The sequence below is a fragment of the Crinia signifera genome, chromosome 12, assembly GCF_055691185.1.
Source record: "Crinia signifera chromosome 12, ASM5569118v1, whole genome shotgun sequence".
In the NCBI taxonomy this organism is placed as follows: Eukaryota; Metazoa; Chordata; class Amphibia; order Anura; family Myobatrachidae; genus Crinia; species Crinia signifera.
The window spans coordinates 21,980,761-22,003,610 of NC_139228.1; the positions used below are offsets into that span (position 1 = coordinate 21,980,761).

The following is a 22,850-nucleotide window of genomic DNA, read 5'->3' on the forward strand; positions in this document are numbered from 1 at the left end:
GATTGGCCAGCCCTGCACTATACAATCCACTGTACAAAGGCGCGCAATGTATCATTACATCATCCCTTTGTATGCAGCACATACAAAGGGATGATTCCATGAACGGCGTCCGGGAACAATGAAATGGGGTACACACGATATGATGTGTACGATATATCATTCTGATCTGTGTCAGAATTATATAGTGGATGATAAAATAGTGTCTACCCAGCTTAACAGGCTTCTGTAAAATATACTGACTTAATCTGCAAATCAATTATTATTATTATTATTCAGGTTGTACTTGCGGAATATGCAGAAAATTACCAATGTTCAGTCGCGTGTGCAGTACGAGTCTGCAACAATGTACACAGTATGGCAACAGTTTGTCAGTGATTGACAGTCTCCTGACTTATGGGTGTGGGTGGCAACATTTATCAAAACAAAGGTGTGACTGTCGTTGCTATGGAGTGGGGTGGGGAGGGGGGGATTCAGGATCTCCATCCAAGGACAGAGATTTCCTGGCCTTCTCCCACTGTCCCGCAGAGACAGTTGGGAGATATGCCGGTAATGGTTAAGTAGTGAGGTCATGTTGTCCAGGTTACCTGAATTGCTTAAAAATGTGACAGTTGGTGATACACAGGGCACCTACTGGGTGACCAGGAAAACATGGCCACTATGGGGTCCCGAGGACCGAGTTGAGAACCACTGTTATAAAGTAATACTGTATTGCCCATTTGTGTCACATGTCCGCTAATGCTTGAGGGGGGGGGGGGGTGCTGTCTCTTTAAGCTCATAGTTAGACTAGGTGTGATATCTAAAGCTCCGTACATACGGAGCGATATGCTCCCTGAGCGATTTTGACTTAATATCGCTCAGCGATAAATTGATCAGTGTCCCGTTTTCAACAGCGACCAGCGATGGTCTCTGATGAAAACAGAGACGCTCTGAAGGGTAGCCGCTGGTCGCAAGAGCATGTGCCTCCAACCAGCGACCTCTTCAGGGCTGTCATGGGAGCGCACTTCTAGCGACCATTTCCCCCCATACACACGGGGATACGGTCACTCAGCGACCAAAACCCCCAGTGTTATGGGCTGAAATTGCCCCATGTGTACGGGGCTGAAGAGGTACATTTACTAAAGCTGTGGCAGCTCCAGGGGAGGAGCTGCAGCACAGTTCAAAATTAAAATAGGGGAGCTGCACCAACTCCCAGTGAGTCGGTTTAGAATGGCAGCAGTTGGCAGTGGGTGTGGCTTCCCTATTTGAATTTTGAACTGTGCTGCCCCTCCTCTGGAGCCATCACTGTCTATAACAGATGCATCCAACAGCATTACCATATGTAAGCATATGTATACTAACTCCTCCCACATCCTAATTGAGCCCCTTGTTTGTAAAGTATATGTATACATCTGTGTTCGGGGAAGTATAGGAGGGCATAATATTTTCTGCATGAGACATAGGTCAAATACATTTAAAAGAATTATGGGGTTTTTTTTTTGTTCCTACATAGAATAGGTTAGGCTAAGCAGCAATACAAACACCTGCTCCCTCCAGCAGCACTGACTAATGCAGTTAGTCACCCTCCCCAGCAAACAGGGCAGCTGAGCTGTTTCCCAGCTCTTGTATATTCACTTGTACATTGGACCTATGAAAAATAAGGGAAAGATTTGTACTAACAACAATTCACACATCAACATGGAACATCACATGCACACCTCTGTCTGTAGCCGCTTCACGAAAGTTCTGGAACGCTGAGTCTGTCTCTGTCACCTTGGATAAACGATGACAGCTCTCCCAGGTGGATCTACACAGTATAATATATTATATAAAGCTGTATTAAGCTCTCGACCCTGATGAAGTGTCTCCTCTATGATGAAGTGGTACTCACATATAGAAGGAAATGTATGACAGTGAAGGACACACTACTGGTAACTGTTACACTGAAACGTGGCAACAAGATATAGACAAATCTAGTCTGTGGATTCTTTAAGTCAGGAGAACACAAGAGATTCAAGCATCGGGAAATGAAATGAATTCACAAGAGAGGGACTTATTGTACGTGCAATCCAAAACTCGAGGATCCATTTTTAAATCCAAGTTCCAAATTCGAAGGAAGACTCAACTTAGAACTCGGTCAACTTAGATCCTCAGAATTAATGTGAGCTGGGACTCAGATCTACTCGGATTCCCGAAGTTTGGGTGTGTCTTTTTTCAACAAGACCAATCACTCATCCTTACCTCAGACACACATTGTGCTAGGTGGAACAATCGGTGCTAGGTGGAACAATCGGTATATGTACACCTAGTAGACCAAACTACTATAAACTTGAGTACGCACATTGGGCCCGATTCAAAGATGCCTTCATAATAAATATACACATCTGCATTATGTTTTTTGATTGTATATTATGCCATTATATATATATTTTTTTGTCTATATTGTGAAGAATTTTTTATTTACGGTGTGTCCATTATAGGAATGAATATACCTCCAGGATACTGTAATATTATATAAGTGTCACACAGGAGGTCTCCGAGAGCTGTGGGAACCAAGATGATGACTTCCACTGCGGCTCCCCTCCAGAGTCCTGTCCGCGTTGTCCCTTCTATCTGTTGCTGCTTGGGGGAGCAAACCAGGGACCGTACCCCTCAATAAGTAAGAAAATTCTGTCAAATGAGGCACCAGGGTGCTAAGGGACATGTGTCTCCCACAGCAATACTGCTTAGCGACAGACCCAGGCCCACGGCGCTGCAAAGGGGAACACCGGTCCTCCTCAGAAACTGCTCCCTTGGCACCTGACCCGGGCCCCTCCAACAGACCCCTCTGTGCCACTTTTTGCACATTACCAAGGAGCTTGTACATAAACTCTTCAGCTCTCTTCAGTTATTGCTACACTAAGGAAGGGAGTAATATATGTTATTGTGTTCCCAGTTACCTCATGTTTGTATAAATGAAATTAAACAAATTGACACCAAAAATCTTTTCACAATGAAAATATATACTTTGATCAGAATTATGCAGAAGTTTCTTTTAAGAAAAGACCAAGGACCTCCTAGTTCTACAAAACAATTATGGACATACTGTAAAGCAGGTAAAGTTCGCACCAGAAAAATGTGTCAGTTGGTAAAACACAGCGCACCTGCCACGAAGCCTTTAAAACATGAGCTGTGTGGGGTCCTGAGGACCGAGTTTGAGAACCACTGTTCTACTGTATTGTCTGACCATATAATCAGTGCTGCCAGAGAAAGGGTAAAACAAAGTCAAATGACTTATGGTAAATGTAGAATTGAAGGAACAATGGAAAACGCCTAAATTTATTCCCCACCGCCATGCAAGATTCACAAGAACAATCAGCGTGCTGTCTGAACACAGTCTACTGTACCGTAAAAAGTGCAGCATTATACAGATTTGGAACAAAGCAATATTGAATTAAAATCTAGATGTCATAAGATATGAAATTTATTGTCAGAATTTATACATTTTCCAGCAGAACGTTCTGTGAAATGCTTTGAACGGAATACTTAAGGATGTGCAGAACTCTAAGGTCTCCTGTGATGTCAAGATTTGCCCTAGTGTGCCAAGTTATCCCCCAACATAAGAGCAGCAAGATGGCAGTGCTTACACTGGCTGATGGGAGATGGAGCAGACCGAGGGGCAACCCTTGCGAAGTGTGGACCGCGTCTAGTTTGGCAGAACTGCACACATATAAGAGTTCATATGCAAAATCATAATATGAGATAAAAGAACAAAAAAAACGAATAAAACACTATTAAAATGTTTACTCATCGTGAATTTATACTGCAGTTATTTCTTTATGGAACTGGCCCAAACTGTCCATCCTTGCTACTGATAATCACAAAAAGTTTGTATTTTCGCCAGCTGCCCACTTGTACTATCTTTCATTGTGTTTATATTCATGATTTTATAATATAATGGTGTAAGGGGCCTATATATCAGGGGGGCGGGGGGGGGGGGGGGAATCCAACACATTGGAAATCCTCAATTCGCTGGTTCCCACCAAAACGATTTGCTGATTTGCATTGAGGAATCCAGGAATTTCCCGTCTGATATTACGCACGCGCGTCCCAATCCTTTGGCGGTGGGGGAGCGGCATCCTGCCTGTCTCCGCTTCAGGGAGGGTTAGGGGGGATCGGGGCGGCGGGGGAGGCGGTGGGGATACGGGGGGAGCCCCATTGCCACGGGGCGCGCGAGTGTCTCGTGTGCGCAGATCCCCTGGCGGGAGCTGGCGGCTTGCGGGGGCTAATGAAAATTTCGCTAGCCCCTGCCTGGATGAGACAGGCTCCATCTCTATAATGGAAGCTATACCTTCCCACAATTTATGCTATGGCATTACCCACCTAAAAGTCCTATTTACTATTTTTCCTGCACCCACAGTTATGTTACCCCTTTTATTATGATTAACCTTAGACTTATTCACAAAATCCTTACAGCCTCTGTCCACCCCCGTCCTTTCTCTTTAACTACAGTATTGCTAACATTACTAGATGGTCAACTTCACAATCTATTACCTCTCTTTTTGGTCTTCTTAAGGTGCCCACAGACGCATCAATTATCGAATGCGTTTTGTACTTTTTAAGCACAAATTGCATCTTATGTACAATTATTGGATGGTGTTTATGGGCTTGTGCGATGCGATGCGCGTTCCCGGGAGCCCGATATTGTATGTCTAAAAAAGTACGTGCTGCACGTACTTTTTAGACTACGTCTGAAATTTAACATTACAAATATGGGTTCATCACATCGCATCCAAGTGCACATCTCATAGCAAGCTGGAAGAAAAATTGTATAGAACCATTGTACAGTCAAAAAACGCATAGCACAGTACAATTGTAGCGTCTGTGGGCACCTTGAGACTGTCGTATAGGCTCTCTAAATGTTGGAGGTTTCATTCCCCAGCGAAAAGGCAAAAAATTGTGCAATTCTTGCAGAAGCAGAGGATGGATATAGTATTCCTCCAGGAAACCCACCTTTCCCAAGCCAAAACGATCAAACTTAATATGTCCGGTTGGGCAGTTATCTCAGCCTCTCCGTATAATTCCAAATCTAGAGGTGTTGTAACTTTAGCCAGAAAATCACTTCAACTAACCCCTTCTATTATTCATACATACCCTGAAGGCCGCATTTCTATAGCATCTGTATAAATGTCCCACCAATCTTACACACTCTGCAAAATATAGTATGCCCCATATACAGTATATATAAAAATATACAGTATATATATAAAAAGACATTTTTCAAACAACTCCTGACTCATTTATTACCCCACTCCAATAGTAATCTTATCATTGATTTTAACTTAATTTCATCTGTATACCTAGATCGCTCCCACCTTCCCAATAGATCTATTACTCTTCCCACTTTGGGCATTTCCTCCCTAGCTTCCCAACTCCAGGCAGTCGACATATGGGGAACATTTCACCCGAGCGACAAAGAATATACCTGTCTCTCCTCTGCCCATTCCACCTTATCAAGGATTGACTGCATACTAATATCAAACCACTTACTTCCAAAAATGGAAGCCACAGACAATGAAACTATTGCATTGTCGGACCATGCACTAGTATGGATTTCCATAAACCTTCAACCTCCAGCATCAGAGACTAATAGATTATGGCGTTTCCCAACTTGAAACCGATAATACACAACATTTAAACACAGACCCAGTACTATTTTGGCAATCGGCCAAATCAGTTCTAAGAGGATTCGTCATCTCGTACACAGCTTCCACACGATGTACGCGCACTCAGTCATATATATCCTTGCAAAAACCCGTCACCTATTAATAGAAATTTTTACTTTACAGCGAAAACTAAATTTGATGATTTAGTTCAGTCAATAAGTGACAAACACTTATTCTCAGTAGACCATTGATTCCATAAATATGGAAATAAGACGGGAAAACTTTTAACAAACTTACTTAGGGACACCCGCCCTCCCATGTTAGTCCACCACCTCAGGCTTCCAGACGACACACTCACCAACGACCCCAAACATATCACATCATTGATGTCCTCATTTTATGAATCTCTATACTCAGTCCCTTCCACACCATCTCAAGAACCCACACACAATCCCACCCCCCCCCCCCAATGAACCATCTTTACAACCCGACCCGAATGTCTTACCATCCTCCCAGACACTTTTCACTCCTGAAATAACATACACAAATTCCCCCTACCCCCAAGTTCCGTCTTTAGACACTTCCTCCCTACTAGCTCCAATTTCATCTAAAAAAGTGTCAGATGCTATCCACCATACTGTATGAAACCTTTTAAAGCTCCGGGCCCAGACGGTTATACAGTAGAGTTATACAAAATTCTTAGGCATCTTCATTTCCTCTCGCCCCCCGGACCTATACAAACTAAATTTTACTTCATCCTTGACTAAATTAAATACTACAGTCACTAACTGGCTTAACCTCCCCCTTTCAATCCTAGGCCATATAGCTGTCGTTAAAAGCATATTGTTCCCCAAAAAATTTTATCCAATTCAAATGCTCCCCATAAGTTTGTCGAAATCAGACATATGGGCCGGGAAACGGGCCAGGTTTTCAATCTCAAAATTACAACTCCCCAGGTCCAAAGGTGGTATGCAAGTTCCCAATCTCAAATTGTATACACTCACAGTCTTTTTTTGCTACATAAGTGACTGGCTTCTCCAATCATCCAAATACACATGCCCTCAACTCGACCAAGCCGTCTTTCACCCTTACTCCTCAACTGGTCTTCTACACTCTCAATAGTATCCCTATCGACCTACAACAAAACATAATGTTCAGAGATACTTAGACGGCTTGGCTCACTCTAAATAAAAAAAATTACATCAAAACTATCATAGTTCTCCATATGTCCCTGTTTGGGGTAATCCAGCGTCCCCTCTTCACTAACTAATAAAGCTTTCTACAATTGGAAGGAAAAGGGTCTTGATATTATCTCAAAAGTCTTTGATCCTGGGGGACATCTGTATCCATTCTCTGCTCTCCAGGAGCAATACACTATCTCCTCTCGACATTTTTACATTTATTTGCAAATACGCCATTTTGTTTAATCTCTGCACAAACCGGGACACCCCCAAATTCGCCTGATCCTATAAACACACAGCTGAGGCTGCTATTTACCAAACGGTACCATACCAAAAACCTATACTCTCAATTGATGGACACTGTTGCAACCACCACATGGACTAATATTCTAACTTCCTGGACTCCATTTATCCCTCATATAACGCAAATTACCTCATTATCAAAGAACTTTGATACGGCCTACAAAAATCTCAAATCTGCATATCTCCAGGAGGTTCACTTCTGTTTTCTCCACAGAACATACATATCTCCAGCTCAAAGAAAGCACTGAGTATTAGAGGAAACAGGCTCTTGTCAAAAATGCCACCACTCCTCAGCTACTTTCCAGCACTGTATCTGGGAATGTGGAAAAATAAAACGTTTCTGGTATAAGGTCACCTCATTCATCAATAACCTACATCAAAGCAACCATTCCCCCGACCTTCTTGCTTATATTTTCCTGCACTTCGACTCGTGGAATCTACAGACTGAGGCCTCTGCTACCATTGATCTCCTGACCAGAATTTTATCTATCTCTAAAAAACTCATCCTAATTCATTGGACTTCTAAAAAAAAAACCAACCCTTAATGAACTCTTACAAAAACGACAACATCTTCTCTATTTGGAAAGGCGATCCACCATGACCTCCTACAATGATAAACTTTCGCAACAGTTCTACAACACATGGAAAAAAATTCATCTTCTCCCACCCCACCGCAACTCAACAAGACATTCTACAGCCATTCATTAAGTCACCATGGAACAACAACCGGAAGTAATACCCAATGGAGTAGCAGTCTCAGAAAACTCGTGTTTCTCCACCAGATTTACCGAACTTCTTAGGTTTGTTTTAGAGTCTGATACAATCTATGTATTATCACTGTGAAGTTCCCATTTTTCTCATGTATAATGTGTAATACAGGGCATACTGTACACTGCCCCCCCTTCCTTTTATTCGTCTTCTTTGCCCACCTCCCCCCCTAAAATATTCATCTGCCTATCTCTTACCTCCTATTAACCTTCATAGCATCCATCACTCAAGACCCCATACCCTTCTGACCTCCTCGATTGGTATACCTCAACTCTTATAGCATCCTCTCGATTTTGAAATATAATTCTCTATGTCAAATAAGTATTATTTTCTTTATATTATCTATGTATACCTCCTGTAATAAGTAATTATATTATACTGGAGCCTTGATATGTTTTTTACTTACTGTATACCGTTTCATCTCTATGGTAAGTTATCCCCACTGTTTTGTCAATTGAAAAACCAATAAAAATTATAAAAAAAAAAAAGTATACTTGCCTTCTTTCAGCCCCTCCTCCTAATGGCATACAATTAACCCCATCCTTGTGCACTGCAGGTGGGGTAGATGTAACATGTGCAGAGAGAGTTAGATTTGGGGGAGTTATTTTGTTTCTGTGCAGGGAAAATACTGACTGCTTTATTTTTACACTGCAATATAGATCTCACTTTGAAGTAAAACTCCACCCAAATCTAATTCTCTCTGCACATGTTACATCTGCCCCACCTGCAGTGCACATGGTTTTGACCCTTTGACAAGGAATTTGCCTTTGCGAGTGAACCAGAATAAGTGCCTTTGTCAATACAGTTGGTTACAAGCTCATTATATGTCTCAAAACCCCTCAGTTGATGTATATTTCCTGAGACAAGGACCTTACAAGTTAAGTGAAATTACTTATTGCGACTGTGCTGGTAAATCAATCGATTGTTCCCTCTTTCACAAGTGCAACCTTGATGCTGAACGTTCTACCTTGAGACTTAACGGACTTTAAATGTTATCAAATTTTACTTCCCTGTGTTTCTCCGAGAATAATACAAAACATATGACAGTTGCTAAGTACTGGAAGCGACTCAGCTTATGAAAAATGTATGATACTAAGCTTCCTCATTTTAAATGCTGCATTGCAAATTATCTTCGTTTTTTTCTTATGTGCCTGGCATAAGAGGTGATTGCCGATCACCCAGTTGTATTGTTCATCTTGCTTAAATCTTTATCAGTTACAAACCTTCTTTCTATATTATGGGAAATATTCTAGATCTCTTCTGAGGTCCCCTGTGGCGGAAAAAAAATAAAAAAATAAAAAGGTTCTAGAGGATGCACACAGCGCAGTAATCCTTCCATGCTCTTTGATACTGATGGAGTTAGAAAGCCTGTGGGAATGTCATTCGCAAACCTTAAAACAGTAAATCTGAAGTCTGTATCTTGACGGAAAAGAGAATGGAACGTGTACTGTCTCATCTGTGGATCGGAAAGTTGGAAAGATGTGTTTGTTTTAGCCTGTTTGTAAATAGTGGTGTACTCTAAATATTAGCAAAAAGGCAGTGAAAGGTCGAAAAGTGTAGCGCCTGTCATTCTTGCGGGTCCTGGCGATTCTATTGTCCACTGCCATCAGATGGAAAATGGGGCGCATGACCAAGATGCTCGCGCGGCCCAGTTCCCTCTGAGTCCTCCGCCTCCCGTTGCCTCTATGTCACTGTCCACCGCTCCCCCTTAGCGCCCCGCCCCCCCCCCCTTAACCCTGCCCATCTACCTGAAGCGGAGACGGGCAGGGAAAGCGCTCCCGCCATCACGTTGACGGGGAGTGCGTGTGAGACGCTCGTGCATCCCCATCAGATGGAGTACCTCTCCGCCAGCTCTCGCCAGTGCAGGGAATCTGGTGATTCCCAGCGCTCCTTCTGTAAAAGAGGTAATGTGACAGAATAGGCGAGATACATATATATGTTGTATATAGGGGCTCATTCAGAATGGACCTCTAATGTGAGATGTTACAGTGGTCTGCGAGGAGAAAGCCGCCTCCCAAGCACAAAGAGAAAACGCCCCTTGCTACAGTTGCGAATGAATCATTAATCGCTATCAACTTGTAAATCCATATGCAACTTTGAAAACATCAAAGAGACTTTTGGGCCTCATTCAGTCCTGTTGGCGAGGCTGCGTATACTCGCAGAATAACAAACAGGTCAGCATCGCCTGCTGTCCTGCCGAACATGTAAGAAAACACAGCATCATCATCATGGTTGCCGATCATTGAATGGTTTCTTTCCCCTTTGGAAATAAAAGTCAGCCTAACTTTTATTTACGCCACTGATTGACGAAAACGAGGCGGGCGCTGTCGTCATGTGCCGTCAGCCGACCACACCCAGGAAACGGTTACCACGTAACGCCTGCTTCCTGTCACTCAAGCTCTGGCCACAGTGATTTTACCATCTATATGCATTTTCAGTCACTGTTTCCCCTCGCACACGTGCAATGCGTACGGTACACACGTGCACTCTTTTAATCACTCAATTTGCAAATTCTCTGATTAGCAATCCATGCTGAATTAGGCACACGGAGCGTTAGGTATATTTTATAGTGTTCCCGCTAGGCTGTTTTAGCAGGGCGCTGCGCCCTGCCCGTATTTTAAAGGGCAAAATGTGCCCTGCCCCTCTAGCAGCGCCCCGCTAAAACAGCCTGGTGCCTGCCCGACTCCTTGCACGGGGAAGCCCAGCGCCGCCTTAAACGGCGATGCCCGGCGCTTCCCCGGCATCAAGGCACCTTCCCCCAGCATCTTCAGCGCGGCCGGGCCGTTCAACTTTAGTGACGCGCCCGGCCCGCCCACTTTAGTGACGCCGCCGGGCGGGCCCGGCCACTTTAGTGACGCCGTCGGGCGGGCCCGCCCACTTTAGTGACGTCGGCGGCCCGGTCCGCCCACTTTAGTGACGTCGGCGGTCCGGGACCGCCCACAAGTGTGCCGTCGGCTGCCCTGGCCCGCCCCCCGGCGCCCTGCCCGGCACAATTTCTAGAGGGAACACTAATTTTAGACCCTTATTTTTAGACATCATGAATTCAAATGTCTGTGGCAAAGTCATATACACACCCACAGCCACAGACTGTATAGGATCCAAGAATGGCACCCCAGCTAGAACCTGAAATAGCTTTTGACCTTGTCGACCCTTTGACTGTCGACCTTTGGACCCTGTCGACCTTTTGACTGTCGACTTTTGGACCCTGTCGACCATTTGACTGTCGACCTTTGGACCCTGTCGACCATTTAATCCTGTCGACCTTTTGACTGTCGACCATATAACTGTACACCTAGATATTGTAGATCTAATATACTATAACTGAATAAACAATAAAGTAAACTCCCAATAATAGATTTTGTGTAATGGACAAGCAGACAGCACAGGTAGGTATGGGCCATTGGGTCGACCAAATTTAAGTTGACATGCATCAGGTCAACCACTGAAGCTCGACAGGCCTTAGGTCTATACCTGAAATATGTTAACATGGCTAAGGTCGATACAAGCATTAGATCGACAATGGGAAGGTCAAAAGTTCGACATGGGCTTTTGATGTTTTTGTCCTGCATTTCAACACAGTCGACATGGACACCATCTAAGTGTACCGCGTCCCCTCGCATGGCTCACTGCACCTGCCATGTTTCGGGGCGCAGTACCTCACTGTGCTCGCCACGCTGTAGTGGATGGTAGGATATGAAATACCGCCTGTTGGCACACAAAACCGAGAAAAACTCATGTCGACCTCTTCACTGTCGGCCTTCCCATTGTTGACCTAATGCTTGTGTCGACCTTCTGACCATGTCACACTAAGGCCTGCAACCCAATGCATGTTGACCTTAAGAAGGCCGACCTAATGACCATATCCATAGTAAGTGATGTCAGACTCCTTTGTGATGTCATCAAGATCTGCCTCAGCAAGACAGAAACGCCTCATGCTGTATATACGCATTTCTCAGCTCCCTCACTAATAAGACATAACTGGTTCCTCCAAGGTCAAGGTCACCACAACACAATCTGTGATATTCCATAGGCACTGCTTAAACGTGACCTATAGTTTATTTTAGGAAACGGATTGTCCTTCTTCCCAGAGTGCAGCTTTCAGACTGAAATGAAGGAATCTTCGCTGTGTATGTGGCACAGCACGGTATGAATGCTACGCGTGACACCCCTGAGGCAGGAGTGGGCTATGGATTTTTTTACACATTTAGAAATCATTTTAAGACTATTCTAGGAAAAGCACCAGATCAGAATGGAACAGCACGATCACAACCTGAGACTGGATGATTGCAATTGAAAAATAACATTGCTCTACTATAACAATGTTATTTATGCAGGTACTATACTTATCTATTGGGAGAGGCTCTCAAAGTAGACTGGCTCCTGGGAAAGTGGGCAAGTCTCCTGGATCCTGCTTTCATTGGCTGCACCTCCTTGCAGCCACAGGCATCCATCTGCACCTGGCCACGAAAGGGGGTGGTCCGGAGGGCAGATGACGCAAGTAGCACTAAATGACATCTTCATCGCATCGTCCACCCCCAGAGTCTGTGGGGCTATTGTTACGCCACTGGCAGATCGTATGATCGATCAAACGATTGATCGTATGTGATATAAAACACATATGACCTACGTGCAGCCCATATGATCAGGGGAGCGACCTCTTGACCTGCAGGATGGCACCGATATACCTCACTATGTGCACGCAATCGATCGCATGACCCGTCAAAATCGTGCGTTCGGCCCATATGTACGGGCTGCTTAACAGTTACTGTTCAGTTGTTCTGTCTGTCTGATGGGCTGCTGGGTAAGGGTCATGACCCATATTAGGTCAATATGCATTGTGTCGACCGCCGAAGGTCGACATAGCTTAGGTCAACACATGAATTAGGTCAACATGGCTTAGGTCGACAGGGTTGGGAGGTTGACGCAATCATTAGATCAACAATGGCAAGTTCGACGGTCAAAAGGGTCCTCATGAGTTTTTCACATTTTTTGTCCCGAGTGTCAACACAATCGACATGAACACCGTCTAAGTGTACCGCATCCCCTCGCAGGGCTCACTGCGCTTGGCGCACTATGTTATTTTTCCACCATGCCGTAGTGGATGGTAGGGCATGAAATACCATGTCGCTTAAAAAAAACGCGATAAACTCATGTCGACCTTTAGGCTGTCAACCTTGCCATTGTCAACCTTGTGTCAACCTTCCAACCGTGTCGACCTTAGGCATGTTGACCTTCGGACTGTATGCCGTGTACAGAAAACGTATACTCATTTAAATGAATGTGATACTCCTGCCCAGCTGGCAGAGCGAACGGGCGCTTCTGTTACCGATAATTTGGAAGATTTGCGATGATCAGAGGGGAGAATGCTGACATGTATTCACTAGGCACCAGCGACTCAATGCAGCCTGTTACTTGTGGCATTATTGAGGTAATTTGGGTGCAGCCTATATATTATGTGTGGGAGACAGATGCATAATAACTACCACTACTAGCACCCATATCGTGTTTATTTTGTCACAACGAAGCTATTACCATCATTAGCTCAAATAAGGAGAGTGCGGAACCAGGTAAATTAGTCCCATACATAACAGATAGAACAATTAGTCATGATAGGAGACTAATTAAGTTTTAAGTGCCCCAATGTTATTCTCCCTCTCTGAATACAATGAAGAGCCATCTGCTGATATAATTGTTAGCCCTTTGCTTTGTGTTATGAGATCCCAATGTTATACCGCACATGGCTGGGAAAGGCACCCTGTGTTCCTGTATTCCCGCACCCCCCTCCTCTACCAGGGAACGTCTGGTATTTCCGTTTTATTCCTACATCCTCCACTCAACAGACAGAAGAGAAATTGCAGGTGCACTAATCACTGGCAATCATAATAATTATAATTAGCTGCAATTTAACGTAGCAAAAATTAGGCGCTTATTATCCTTTTGGCCACAAAACATGGGCCCCACCTCTGCGTCCAGATGACCTCAAAAGTTGATTTTTTTTATTATTATTAATTATTCATTATTATTATTATGTTTACTGATGCTGATCTATTTATTTAATTTATAGATAGATAGATAGATAGATAGATAGATAGATAGATAGATAGATAGATAGATCGATCGATCGATCGATCGATAGATATGTAGATATATAATTTATTTAAATCAATGTTGGACTTCCAGGGCTAAAACACACATTTACTGACAGCTGAATTATATTTATGTTTTAAATGTTAGTAAATGTATGTTCTAGCCCTGGAAGTCCAACATCGGTTAAAAACGATTTTAAATCGCCCTTTAGTAAATACACCGCTAAGGCACAAGTGAGGTAACCTGCAACCCATATTCTTGGGGTTATGTAAAACTGCAGAGTGTATTATGATAACTATGATTAGCAGTGCATAGGGTATGCAGCTGAACTTTCTCTTCTTTCTGTGATGAACTACAAGTCTCAGCATGTCTGGAATTAGGATGTGCAGTTCCCCCTTACCCCTATATCCACACCCCACCCCTACAGTAAGTAAAATACCTATTTATTGTGCGCAGTGTGCTCTTATCTGCATTATAGCTGCATGCCATCATATCTGCATTATAGCTGCATGCCATCATAACCGCATTCCTGGTTATCTGTACTACTGCCAACATCTGTACACGTTTGCCCCATTATACTACTGTTGGAAAGTCAGTCTATGAAATGCTGCAAAGTACATGACACATACTGATAACGTGCACAGGTCACCCCACAAGCAGAATGTCTAGTTACTGTATGTAGTTAGAGTGCAAGCTCCTTGGCACAAAATAGAAGTAACTCTATAAGAATTGATATCTGCAATGTGCCCTGCACCAATACATGCGCATGAATGCGGTGCTATCACTCAATGCTAGTATGAAGTACAATGATAGAATGTAGAGTATAGCATGCAGGCATACCATAGCGCAGCACAGTCTTGTAATATATAAAGTGATACACTGCACCCAGCCTGCACATCCTCGGACGTGCTGCTGCTGCTGCTGCTGCTCCTGACAAGGTTATCCGGACAGCCGGGATTATTCCAGCAATTACCAGCCGCTAGTCCCCCTCTCCTCCAGCAGCAGAGCTGACGTCAGGTTCATGCAGCCACGGACAAGACCTGCATATTGTCAGCGCGGCGGCGGCTGCTGCAGGATCGGGAGCCCCCACTGTCACTGTGCCCAACTACTATACATACAGCGTCTGCTACCCTATATACAGCTATATACAGTGATAGGGTGACTGGGGGGGGGGAGGGTCCTGTTGTTGGGTCACTGTCCCCAACTATTATACATACAGCGTCTGCTACCCTATATACAGCTAAATACAGTGATAGGGTACCTGGGGGGGGCTCCTGTTGTTGGGTCACTGTCCCCAACTATTATACATACAGCGTCTGCTACCCTATATACAGCTATATACAGTGATAGGGTACCTGGGGGGGGGGGGGGCTCCTGTTGTTGGGTCACTGTCCCCAACTACTATACATACAGCGTCTGCTACCCTATATACAGCTATATACAGTGATAGGGTGCGTGGGGGGTCGGGGCAGCTGCTGTCTGCTTCCCTATAGCCCAATACTTGTGATTTATAAAGTGATAGGGTGCCTGGGGGGCTCCTTACTCAGAGATACATTGATACAGTCCAAGGGGGTCTTTATATATTGATGCAGTCCATTAGGGGTCTACATGCATTGACACAGTATTTGAGGGATCTGCAATCATTGATACAGTCCATGGGGGGGGTCTGCATGCATTGATACAGTCCATGGGGGGTCTGCATGCATTGATACAGTCCATGGGGGGTATGCATGCATTGATACAGTCCATGGGGGGTCTGCATGCATTGATACAGTCCATGGGGGGTCTGCATGCATTGATACAGTCCATGGGGGGTCTGCATGCATTGATACAGTCCATGGGGGGTCTGCATGCATTGATACAGTCCATGGGGGTCTGCATGCATTGATACAGTCCATGGGGGGTCTGCATGCATTGATACAGTCCATGGGGGGGCTGCATGCATTGATACAGTCCATGGGGGGTCTGCATGTATTGATACAGTCCATGGGGGTCTGCATGCATTGATAAAGTCCATGGGGGGTCTGCATACATTGATACAGTCCATGGGGGGTCTGCGTGCATTGATACAGTCCATGTGGGGTCTGCGTGCATTGATACAGTCCATGGGGGGTCTGTGTGCATTGATAAAGTCAATGGGGGGTCTGCGTGCATTGATACAGTCCATGTGGGGTCTGCGTGCATTGATACAGTCCATGGGGGGTCTGTGTGCATTGATACAGTCCATGGGGGGTCTGCATGCATTGATACAGTCCATGGGGGGGTCTGCATGCATTGATACAGTCCATGGGGGGGGGGGTCTGCATGCATTGATACAGTCCATGGGGGGTCTGCATGCATTGATACAGTCCATGGGGGGTCTGCATGCATTGATACAGTCCATGGGGGGGGGTCTGCATGCATTGATACAGTCCATGGGGGGATCTGCATGCATTGACACAGTCCATGGGGGGTCTGCATGCATTGATACAGTCCATGGGGGGATCTGCATGCATTGACACAGTCCATTAGGGGTCTTTATACATTGTTATTAATGTATGGATACAGTTCATCACATTGATACATACTGTATCAGTTTCAAGGTGAACAGGATACTGCAGTATAGAGTACAACGCTAACAGCCAGATCATCTCAGCATGGAGAGAGTTACTATTATTATTGATGATGATTACTATTATTATTATCATCATCAACATTATCATCATCATCACAACATGGGGCAGTGCTGTTGTTGTGCCACTAAAAGTCCCACAATGACCCTGCCAGTCCCTAGAGCTTGTGGTACATTGGAACTTGCAGATCAACCGCAGTCGGAGGGTCTGTGCTATGCCCCCCCCCCCCCCCCAGCACATCACTCTTACAAGAAGAGCATATCATTGAGTTATCGCACATGAGTTTTTGCTGTGCATATCAATAGGCTTCTATGATACTATACAGACAGCACACGTATCACACACACATACACACACACACACACACACACACACACACACACACACATATCATATGTATACATCTAAATGCAACTTTCCATGAGATGTTTGCATCCTCCAACGTTGCCAAATATGCTGCACTGTCCTAACCACCCCCTGTGCATGCCAGTATAGCGCATACATATACGTGCACGATGTAATGATGCGATCAGATGCTGGCACCCAGTCTGGGGGAATGAAGTTTGGTAGGAGAGAAGTTACCCGGCTCTGCAGTATGAGTACAGTATCAGTATAGGAGTATTAGAGCAATCGGTACCGTCTATAATCGCTGCGTGCAGCTCCGAGACGCTGAAGGACGAGACGGGGGCGACTTTCGCCGAGTGCTTCTTCATGGCGGCGATAACTTTCGCCCCGATGGCCGGAGGGGGGCTCACAGGGCAGCTGTCACCTGTCTCCGCAGCGCAGGCATCGCTCTCTCCCAGCTGCCGCCGGGGCTGTGCACTGGCTGCTGCGGCTGCTGCTACCTGGCTGCTGGGCTGGAGAAGCAGCAGCAGCGGCGGCGGCGGGGACTGAGCCGGAGCCCTGATTTGCTGTTACCCAGGGAAACCATTTGCAACACATTCAAACAATCCCTGACCTCTGCCAGCACCAGCAGCCTGCAACTGTCACAGCGGGCCGGACACTCGCCAGCCAATCAGGCAGCAGCATCTCTGCATCATTATTATGATTATTCAAACAGACTTGTTTATAAACAGTAACTGTCTGTGCCCAGCCGGATATATATATACCCTGATCCACATACAGGCGATGGCTGGAGGCAAAACACCCCCCTCTTTATAATAAATCCCTGCATTATGCTTTTCTTAACTTCCATAAATCTCCCAACATGCAATGTTTGGAACATATTGTACAGTTACTAAAATGGGGGGGGGGGGGGGGGGGATGTTGGACTGTATGCATATATATATATTAACACACAAAAGTCAGTAATAATAATAATTATAATAATAAATAAATAATTATTATTTATAGTTTTACTTTCTCATTTTCAGAAATGTATGGACAACTCGTTTCTGAATAGGGGGTTCCTTGTGTGTCTGTCTACTCTACTGATACTTGATGATAGATATTATTAATTATTATTATTATTATTATTATTATTTGTCACCACAAATTGCACAGTACATGGTCTATATTCACCTGAATGTATTATTTGTGAATTGCTGGAACAGGGTTACAGGTAAGAACCAATCAATAAGCCGTTTCTTCCTGCTAGCTTCCATTCTGAACTACTTTCACCGATCCATGTGCAAGCTGGCAGCACTGGAGAGGGATCCTATAAATCCCCCTCCCAAGCAAAACCTGCATACTGTAGTCTATAGGATGAGGTAATACTAGTCTAAGTTCTATTGTTAGCACTGAAGGCCATGGTTTGGATTCAAGGAGGGGCATCAGGAATAGTCACCCGGGCCCCCCACACATTATGGGCCCCCAAACTCTCCTGCTGGATAACGCATCTGCTACTGAAATTGGAGCGCAGCATGATTCTGCTGTGTCTCCGATTTCCCCACTACACCGCCGCTGCCAGCGCCGCCCGCCTAGGTCCTGCTGAAGTCACTGTCAGCCTCTCGTGGGATTTCACAGTCACCGCCGCAGCAGCTGGGATTTCTGTAAGGTCCTGGGTGCAAGATGCAAGATGCAGGGTGTGTGGTTTATGGGCCCCCTTGGACATACACCCAGTGGTGCAAGTAGAATTTTTTTCTTGGTGGTACTGATAGCCTCCACCAAAAATGGGCATGGTCATGTGTTATCAGGGGGCGTGGTCACACAAAGCTAGAGGAGTGACTAAATGACAATAGAGGCGTGGACACAGGAGACAGGGAATGAGAAACTGGGAATGACTGGGGGTGGGTTGGCTCTTGCTTGGGGGAGAGCCAGGCAGCTTGTGCTTACAATAGTGGAGCCTGCTCTTCATGCTGTCGGCGCTGCTGATGCCTGTCAGTGTGACAGGCTAAATCAGCAGTAGCCGGTAGCTGCATACAGCACCAATCATAACGCTGGGTGGGGGGGCTGCGGATGCATTATATTTAGACTTAAAATGAAAATAGAAATGACAGTGGATCAGGGGTAAGTGGTACTGCGTACCTGCAACATATTTCTTACAGGTACTCCGTACCACGCCGTACCCCCTTACTTGCAACACTGCATACACCTGTAGATTGGCCAGGGCCTCAAACCACCAGTCAACATTCCCCGCCGCTGCTGCCACTGCTGCTGCTGCTTCTCTAGCCCAGCAGCCCGGTACCAGCAGCCAGTGCACAACCCCAGCACTATAATGCAGATGAAGAACACAGTTCTGTAGAGTGTATAGACTTGCAGACATTTGGGGTAGGATTAACACCTTTTTTTTGGAAGAATAAAATACCATCTGTTATTAATACCATTTGTGTCCCATTTTTAATGACTGTGATGGTAATAAACCAGATGGCAACCGTAATCTAGGAACCAGTGAAGCATTTCGAAATTCATTAAACTAATAAAATAACAACCAAACAGGTACAAAAGAGTAGAGAGGGGCAAGGAAATTTGACTTAAAAAGAGGGAGAAATAAATGGGATGCAGTTTAAATCCCGGCGGTCGGTCCCGCCGAAATCCTGACACTTTCTCCCCACGACACCCTCGGAGGGAGAATAAATTAGTTTGCCGAGCGTAACGAGGCACCGGGCCCGCTGCGCAGCGAGCCCGCAGGGGGGGGGGGGGCGATCCACGTCCCCCTCCTTGTCGGGATTTCGGCGTTCGGGATTCCGGCTTCGGGATTTTGAACGCCGGGATCCCGAACGCCGGCTTGTTATGCCGAATCCAAATAAATGTTTTATAGTAGGACAAAGAGGACCCAGGCCTTCAAACTCTAGGGCAGGCATTCCCAACCACGGTCCTCAAGGCACACCAACAGTGCAGGTTTTGTAGGTATCCAGGCTTCAGCGCAGGTGACTTAATTAGTATCTGAGGGATTCTGATTAAACCATCTGTGCTGAAGCCTGGATATCACTAAAACCTGCACTGTTGGTGTGCCTTGAGGACCATGGTTGGGAATGCTTGACCTAGCTGATGCACAGGTGCAGTCATTACTAACTGGCACATTTCCCAGACCCCCTAGCTGGTGCACAGGTGCAGTCACTACTAGCTGTCACATTTCCCAGACCACCTGGCTGGTGCACAGGTGCAGTCATTACCAACTGTTACATTTCCAAGACCCCCCGAGCTGGTGCACAGGTGCAGTCATTACTAACTGTCACATTTTCCAGACCCCCTAGCTGATGCACAGGTGCAGTCATTGCTAACTGCCACATTTCCCAGACCCCCTAGCTGGTGCACAGGTGCAGTCATTACTAACTGTCACATTTTCCAGACCCCCTAGCTGATGCACAGGTGCAGTCATTGCTAACTGCCACATTTCCCAGACCCCCTAGCTGGTGCACAGGTGCAGTCATTACTAACTGTCACATATCACATTCACCTAGCTGGTGCACAGGTGCAGTCATTACTAACTGTCACATATCCCAGACCCCAGAGCTGGTGCACAGGTGCGGTCATTACTGTCACAATTCCCAGACCACCTAGCTGGTGCACAGGTGTAGTCATTTCTAACTGTCACATATCCCAGACCACCTAGCTGGTGCACAGGTGAAGTCACTACTAGCTGTCACATTTCCCAGACCACCTAGCTGGTGCACAGGTGCAGTCACTACTAGCTGTTACATTTCCCAGACCACCTAGCTGATGCACAGGTGCAGTCATTACCAACTGTTACATTTCCCAGACCCCCGAGCTGGTGCACAGGTGCAGTCATTACTAACTGTCACATTTTCCAGACCCCCTAGCTATTGCACAGATGCAGTCATTACTAACTGCCACATTTCCCAGACCACCTAGCTGGTGCACAAGGGCAAACATTACTAACTGTCACACTTACCAGACCACCTAGCTGATGCACAGGTGCGGTCACTAACTGTCACATTTCCCAGACCCCCTAGCTGGTGCACAGGTGCAGTCATTACTTACTGTCACATTTCCCGGACCCCCTAGCTGGTGCACAGGTGCAGTCACTACTAGCTGTCACATTTCCCAGACCACCTAGCTGATGCACAGGTTCAGTCATTACTAACTGTCACATTTCCCAGACCACCTAGCTGATGCACAGGTGAAGTCACTACTAACTGTCACATTTTCAAACCTGTGCTTCATCCATTTCTAACCGACACGTTCTACAGATCCACAGGTGGCCTGGAAACCATGACCTGTTGGTAGATCTTGAGGATCGGTTTGTCCAGCCCAGGTTTTTTTACTGTAGTTACTATTAAGTGAAAACACTTATTGTGCTGTTAGGTCTTCGTGCCTACACCCAGCTCCTGCATGGAACATATTGCAGATCCTTTTGGTATTACAAGACACATATAGTATAGTGGCACTGCGTAAATAATGCAGGGAGCTCTATTGTCATGTCATATGCTTCAATATGCTAATGGCCCCATTGTTGCTATAAAGCAAATTAGAATTCAGCAGCTATACACTCAGTGGTGTGAGAGATAGCGCTGGAGCGGTTCTTCCCGCTTACAGAACCCATTCACTCGCTCAGCGCTCATCTAGATCTAATGACTGATCATTAGGCTGGAGACGATTGGAGATTCAGTCCCTAACCCTGCAGCCTGGATACGTGGTGGGTGCACCACAGCAATATAAACAGCTCATCTCTGCAAGTCAGCCTGTCACATTAACAGCCCGCATAGAGTCTGCTGTGTGATCTGCCTAATTCTACCTAACTTCATTTGGCTACTGCCATTATAGCAGTATAAGCTGCATTGTAAATGGTGCATTAGTGTTCTAGGTAAATTAAGACGAGGATACAGCCAGCATTAACCTATGCCGTCCATCGACAGTGACTGGGTCGACACCTAAAAATGGTCGACATACCTTAGACAACAATGATAGATGGTCACCATAAGCTTAAGGTTGACATGGACATGGGTGATACTCAAAAGGTTGACACGAGTTTTTCGCTTTTTTTGTGTCAACATATGTTGACATGAACACAGTATAAGTGTCCCGCGTCCTCTCGCCATGCTTCGGGCACGGTGCTTCGCTGCGCTCGGCACACTATTATGTTCTCAGTCTATGCCCACTTGGAGAGTTAAGTGTGAACTGAGTTGGTCTACACTCTACACCAAAAAAGGTGAAAACTCATGTCGACCTTTTCAGTGTCGACCATGTCCATTTCGACCTTAAGCTTGTGCCAACCTTCTAGCATTGTCAACCTATGAGTATATTAGGGTTGGGATCATTTGGTCTATTGCATTATGGTAGAAAGTCATTAGGTCGAATCCATTAGGTCGACATGCTAAAAGGTCGACATGACTCTAGGTCGACATGGGAAAAGGTCGACATGATTCTAGGTCGAAAGGTCATTAGTTCGACAGGTCTTTAGTTCGACAAGGTCATTAGTTCGACATTGTCTATGTCGACATTCACAAGGTCGACATGGGGTTTTTCACTGTTTTTTTACCTGAATGTCAACACAGTCGACATGGACACAGTTTAAAGTGCACTGCATCCCCTCGCATCGCTCGCTGCGCTCGCTATGCGTCGGGCACGGTGCCTCGCTACGCTCGGCACACTATTTTATTCTCCCACCACGCCCTAGTGGATGGTAGGGCATGAAATACCGCCTGTCGGCACATGTTGGCTCAAAAAACAGTGAAAAACTCCATGTCGACCTTGTGAATGTCGACATAGACAATGTCGAACTAATGACCTTGTCGAACTAATGACCTGTCGAACTAATGACCTTTCGACCTAGAATCATGTCGACCTTTTCCCATGTCGACCTAGAGTCATGTCGACCTTTTAGCATGTCGACCTAATGGATTCGACCTAATGACTTTCTACCATAATGCAGTAGA

The 22,850-nt window shown here is 45.5% G+C and overlaps 1 protein-coding gene across 8 annotated transcripts in view; it reads right to left on the reverse strand.

Moving 5' to 3' along the window:
- The window catches only part of SLC35F4 (solute carrier family 35 member F4), a 125,261-nt gene that overhangs the window by 51,567 nt on the left and 50,844 nt on the right, over nucleotides 1-22,850 (reverse strand). The window contains exon 1 of one of the 8 annotated variants that reach the window (XM_083167262.1): nucleotides 17,210-17,496. The exons of 4 other annotated variants lie outside the window; for them this stretch is intronic. In XM_083167262.1, coding sequence (XP_083023388.1) covers nucleotides 17,210-17,285 — 76 coding nt within the window. In that variant the 5' untranslated portion in view covers nucleotides 17,286-17,496. Of the gene's footprint in view, nucleotides 1-14,800; nucleotides 14,954-17,209; nucleotides 17,497-22,850 lie in introns of those variants that run through there. 3 more of the 8 variants (XM_083167266.1, XM_083167267.1, XM_083167263.1) reach the window with 3 other exon arrangements.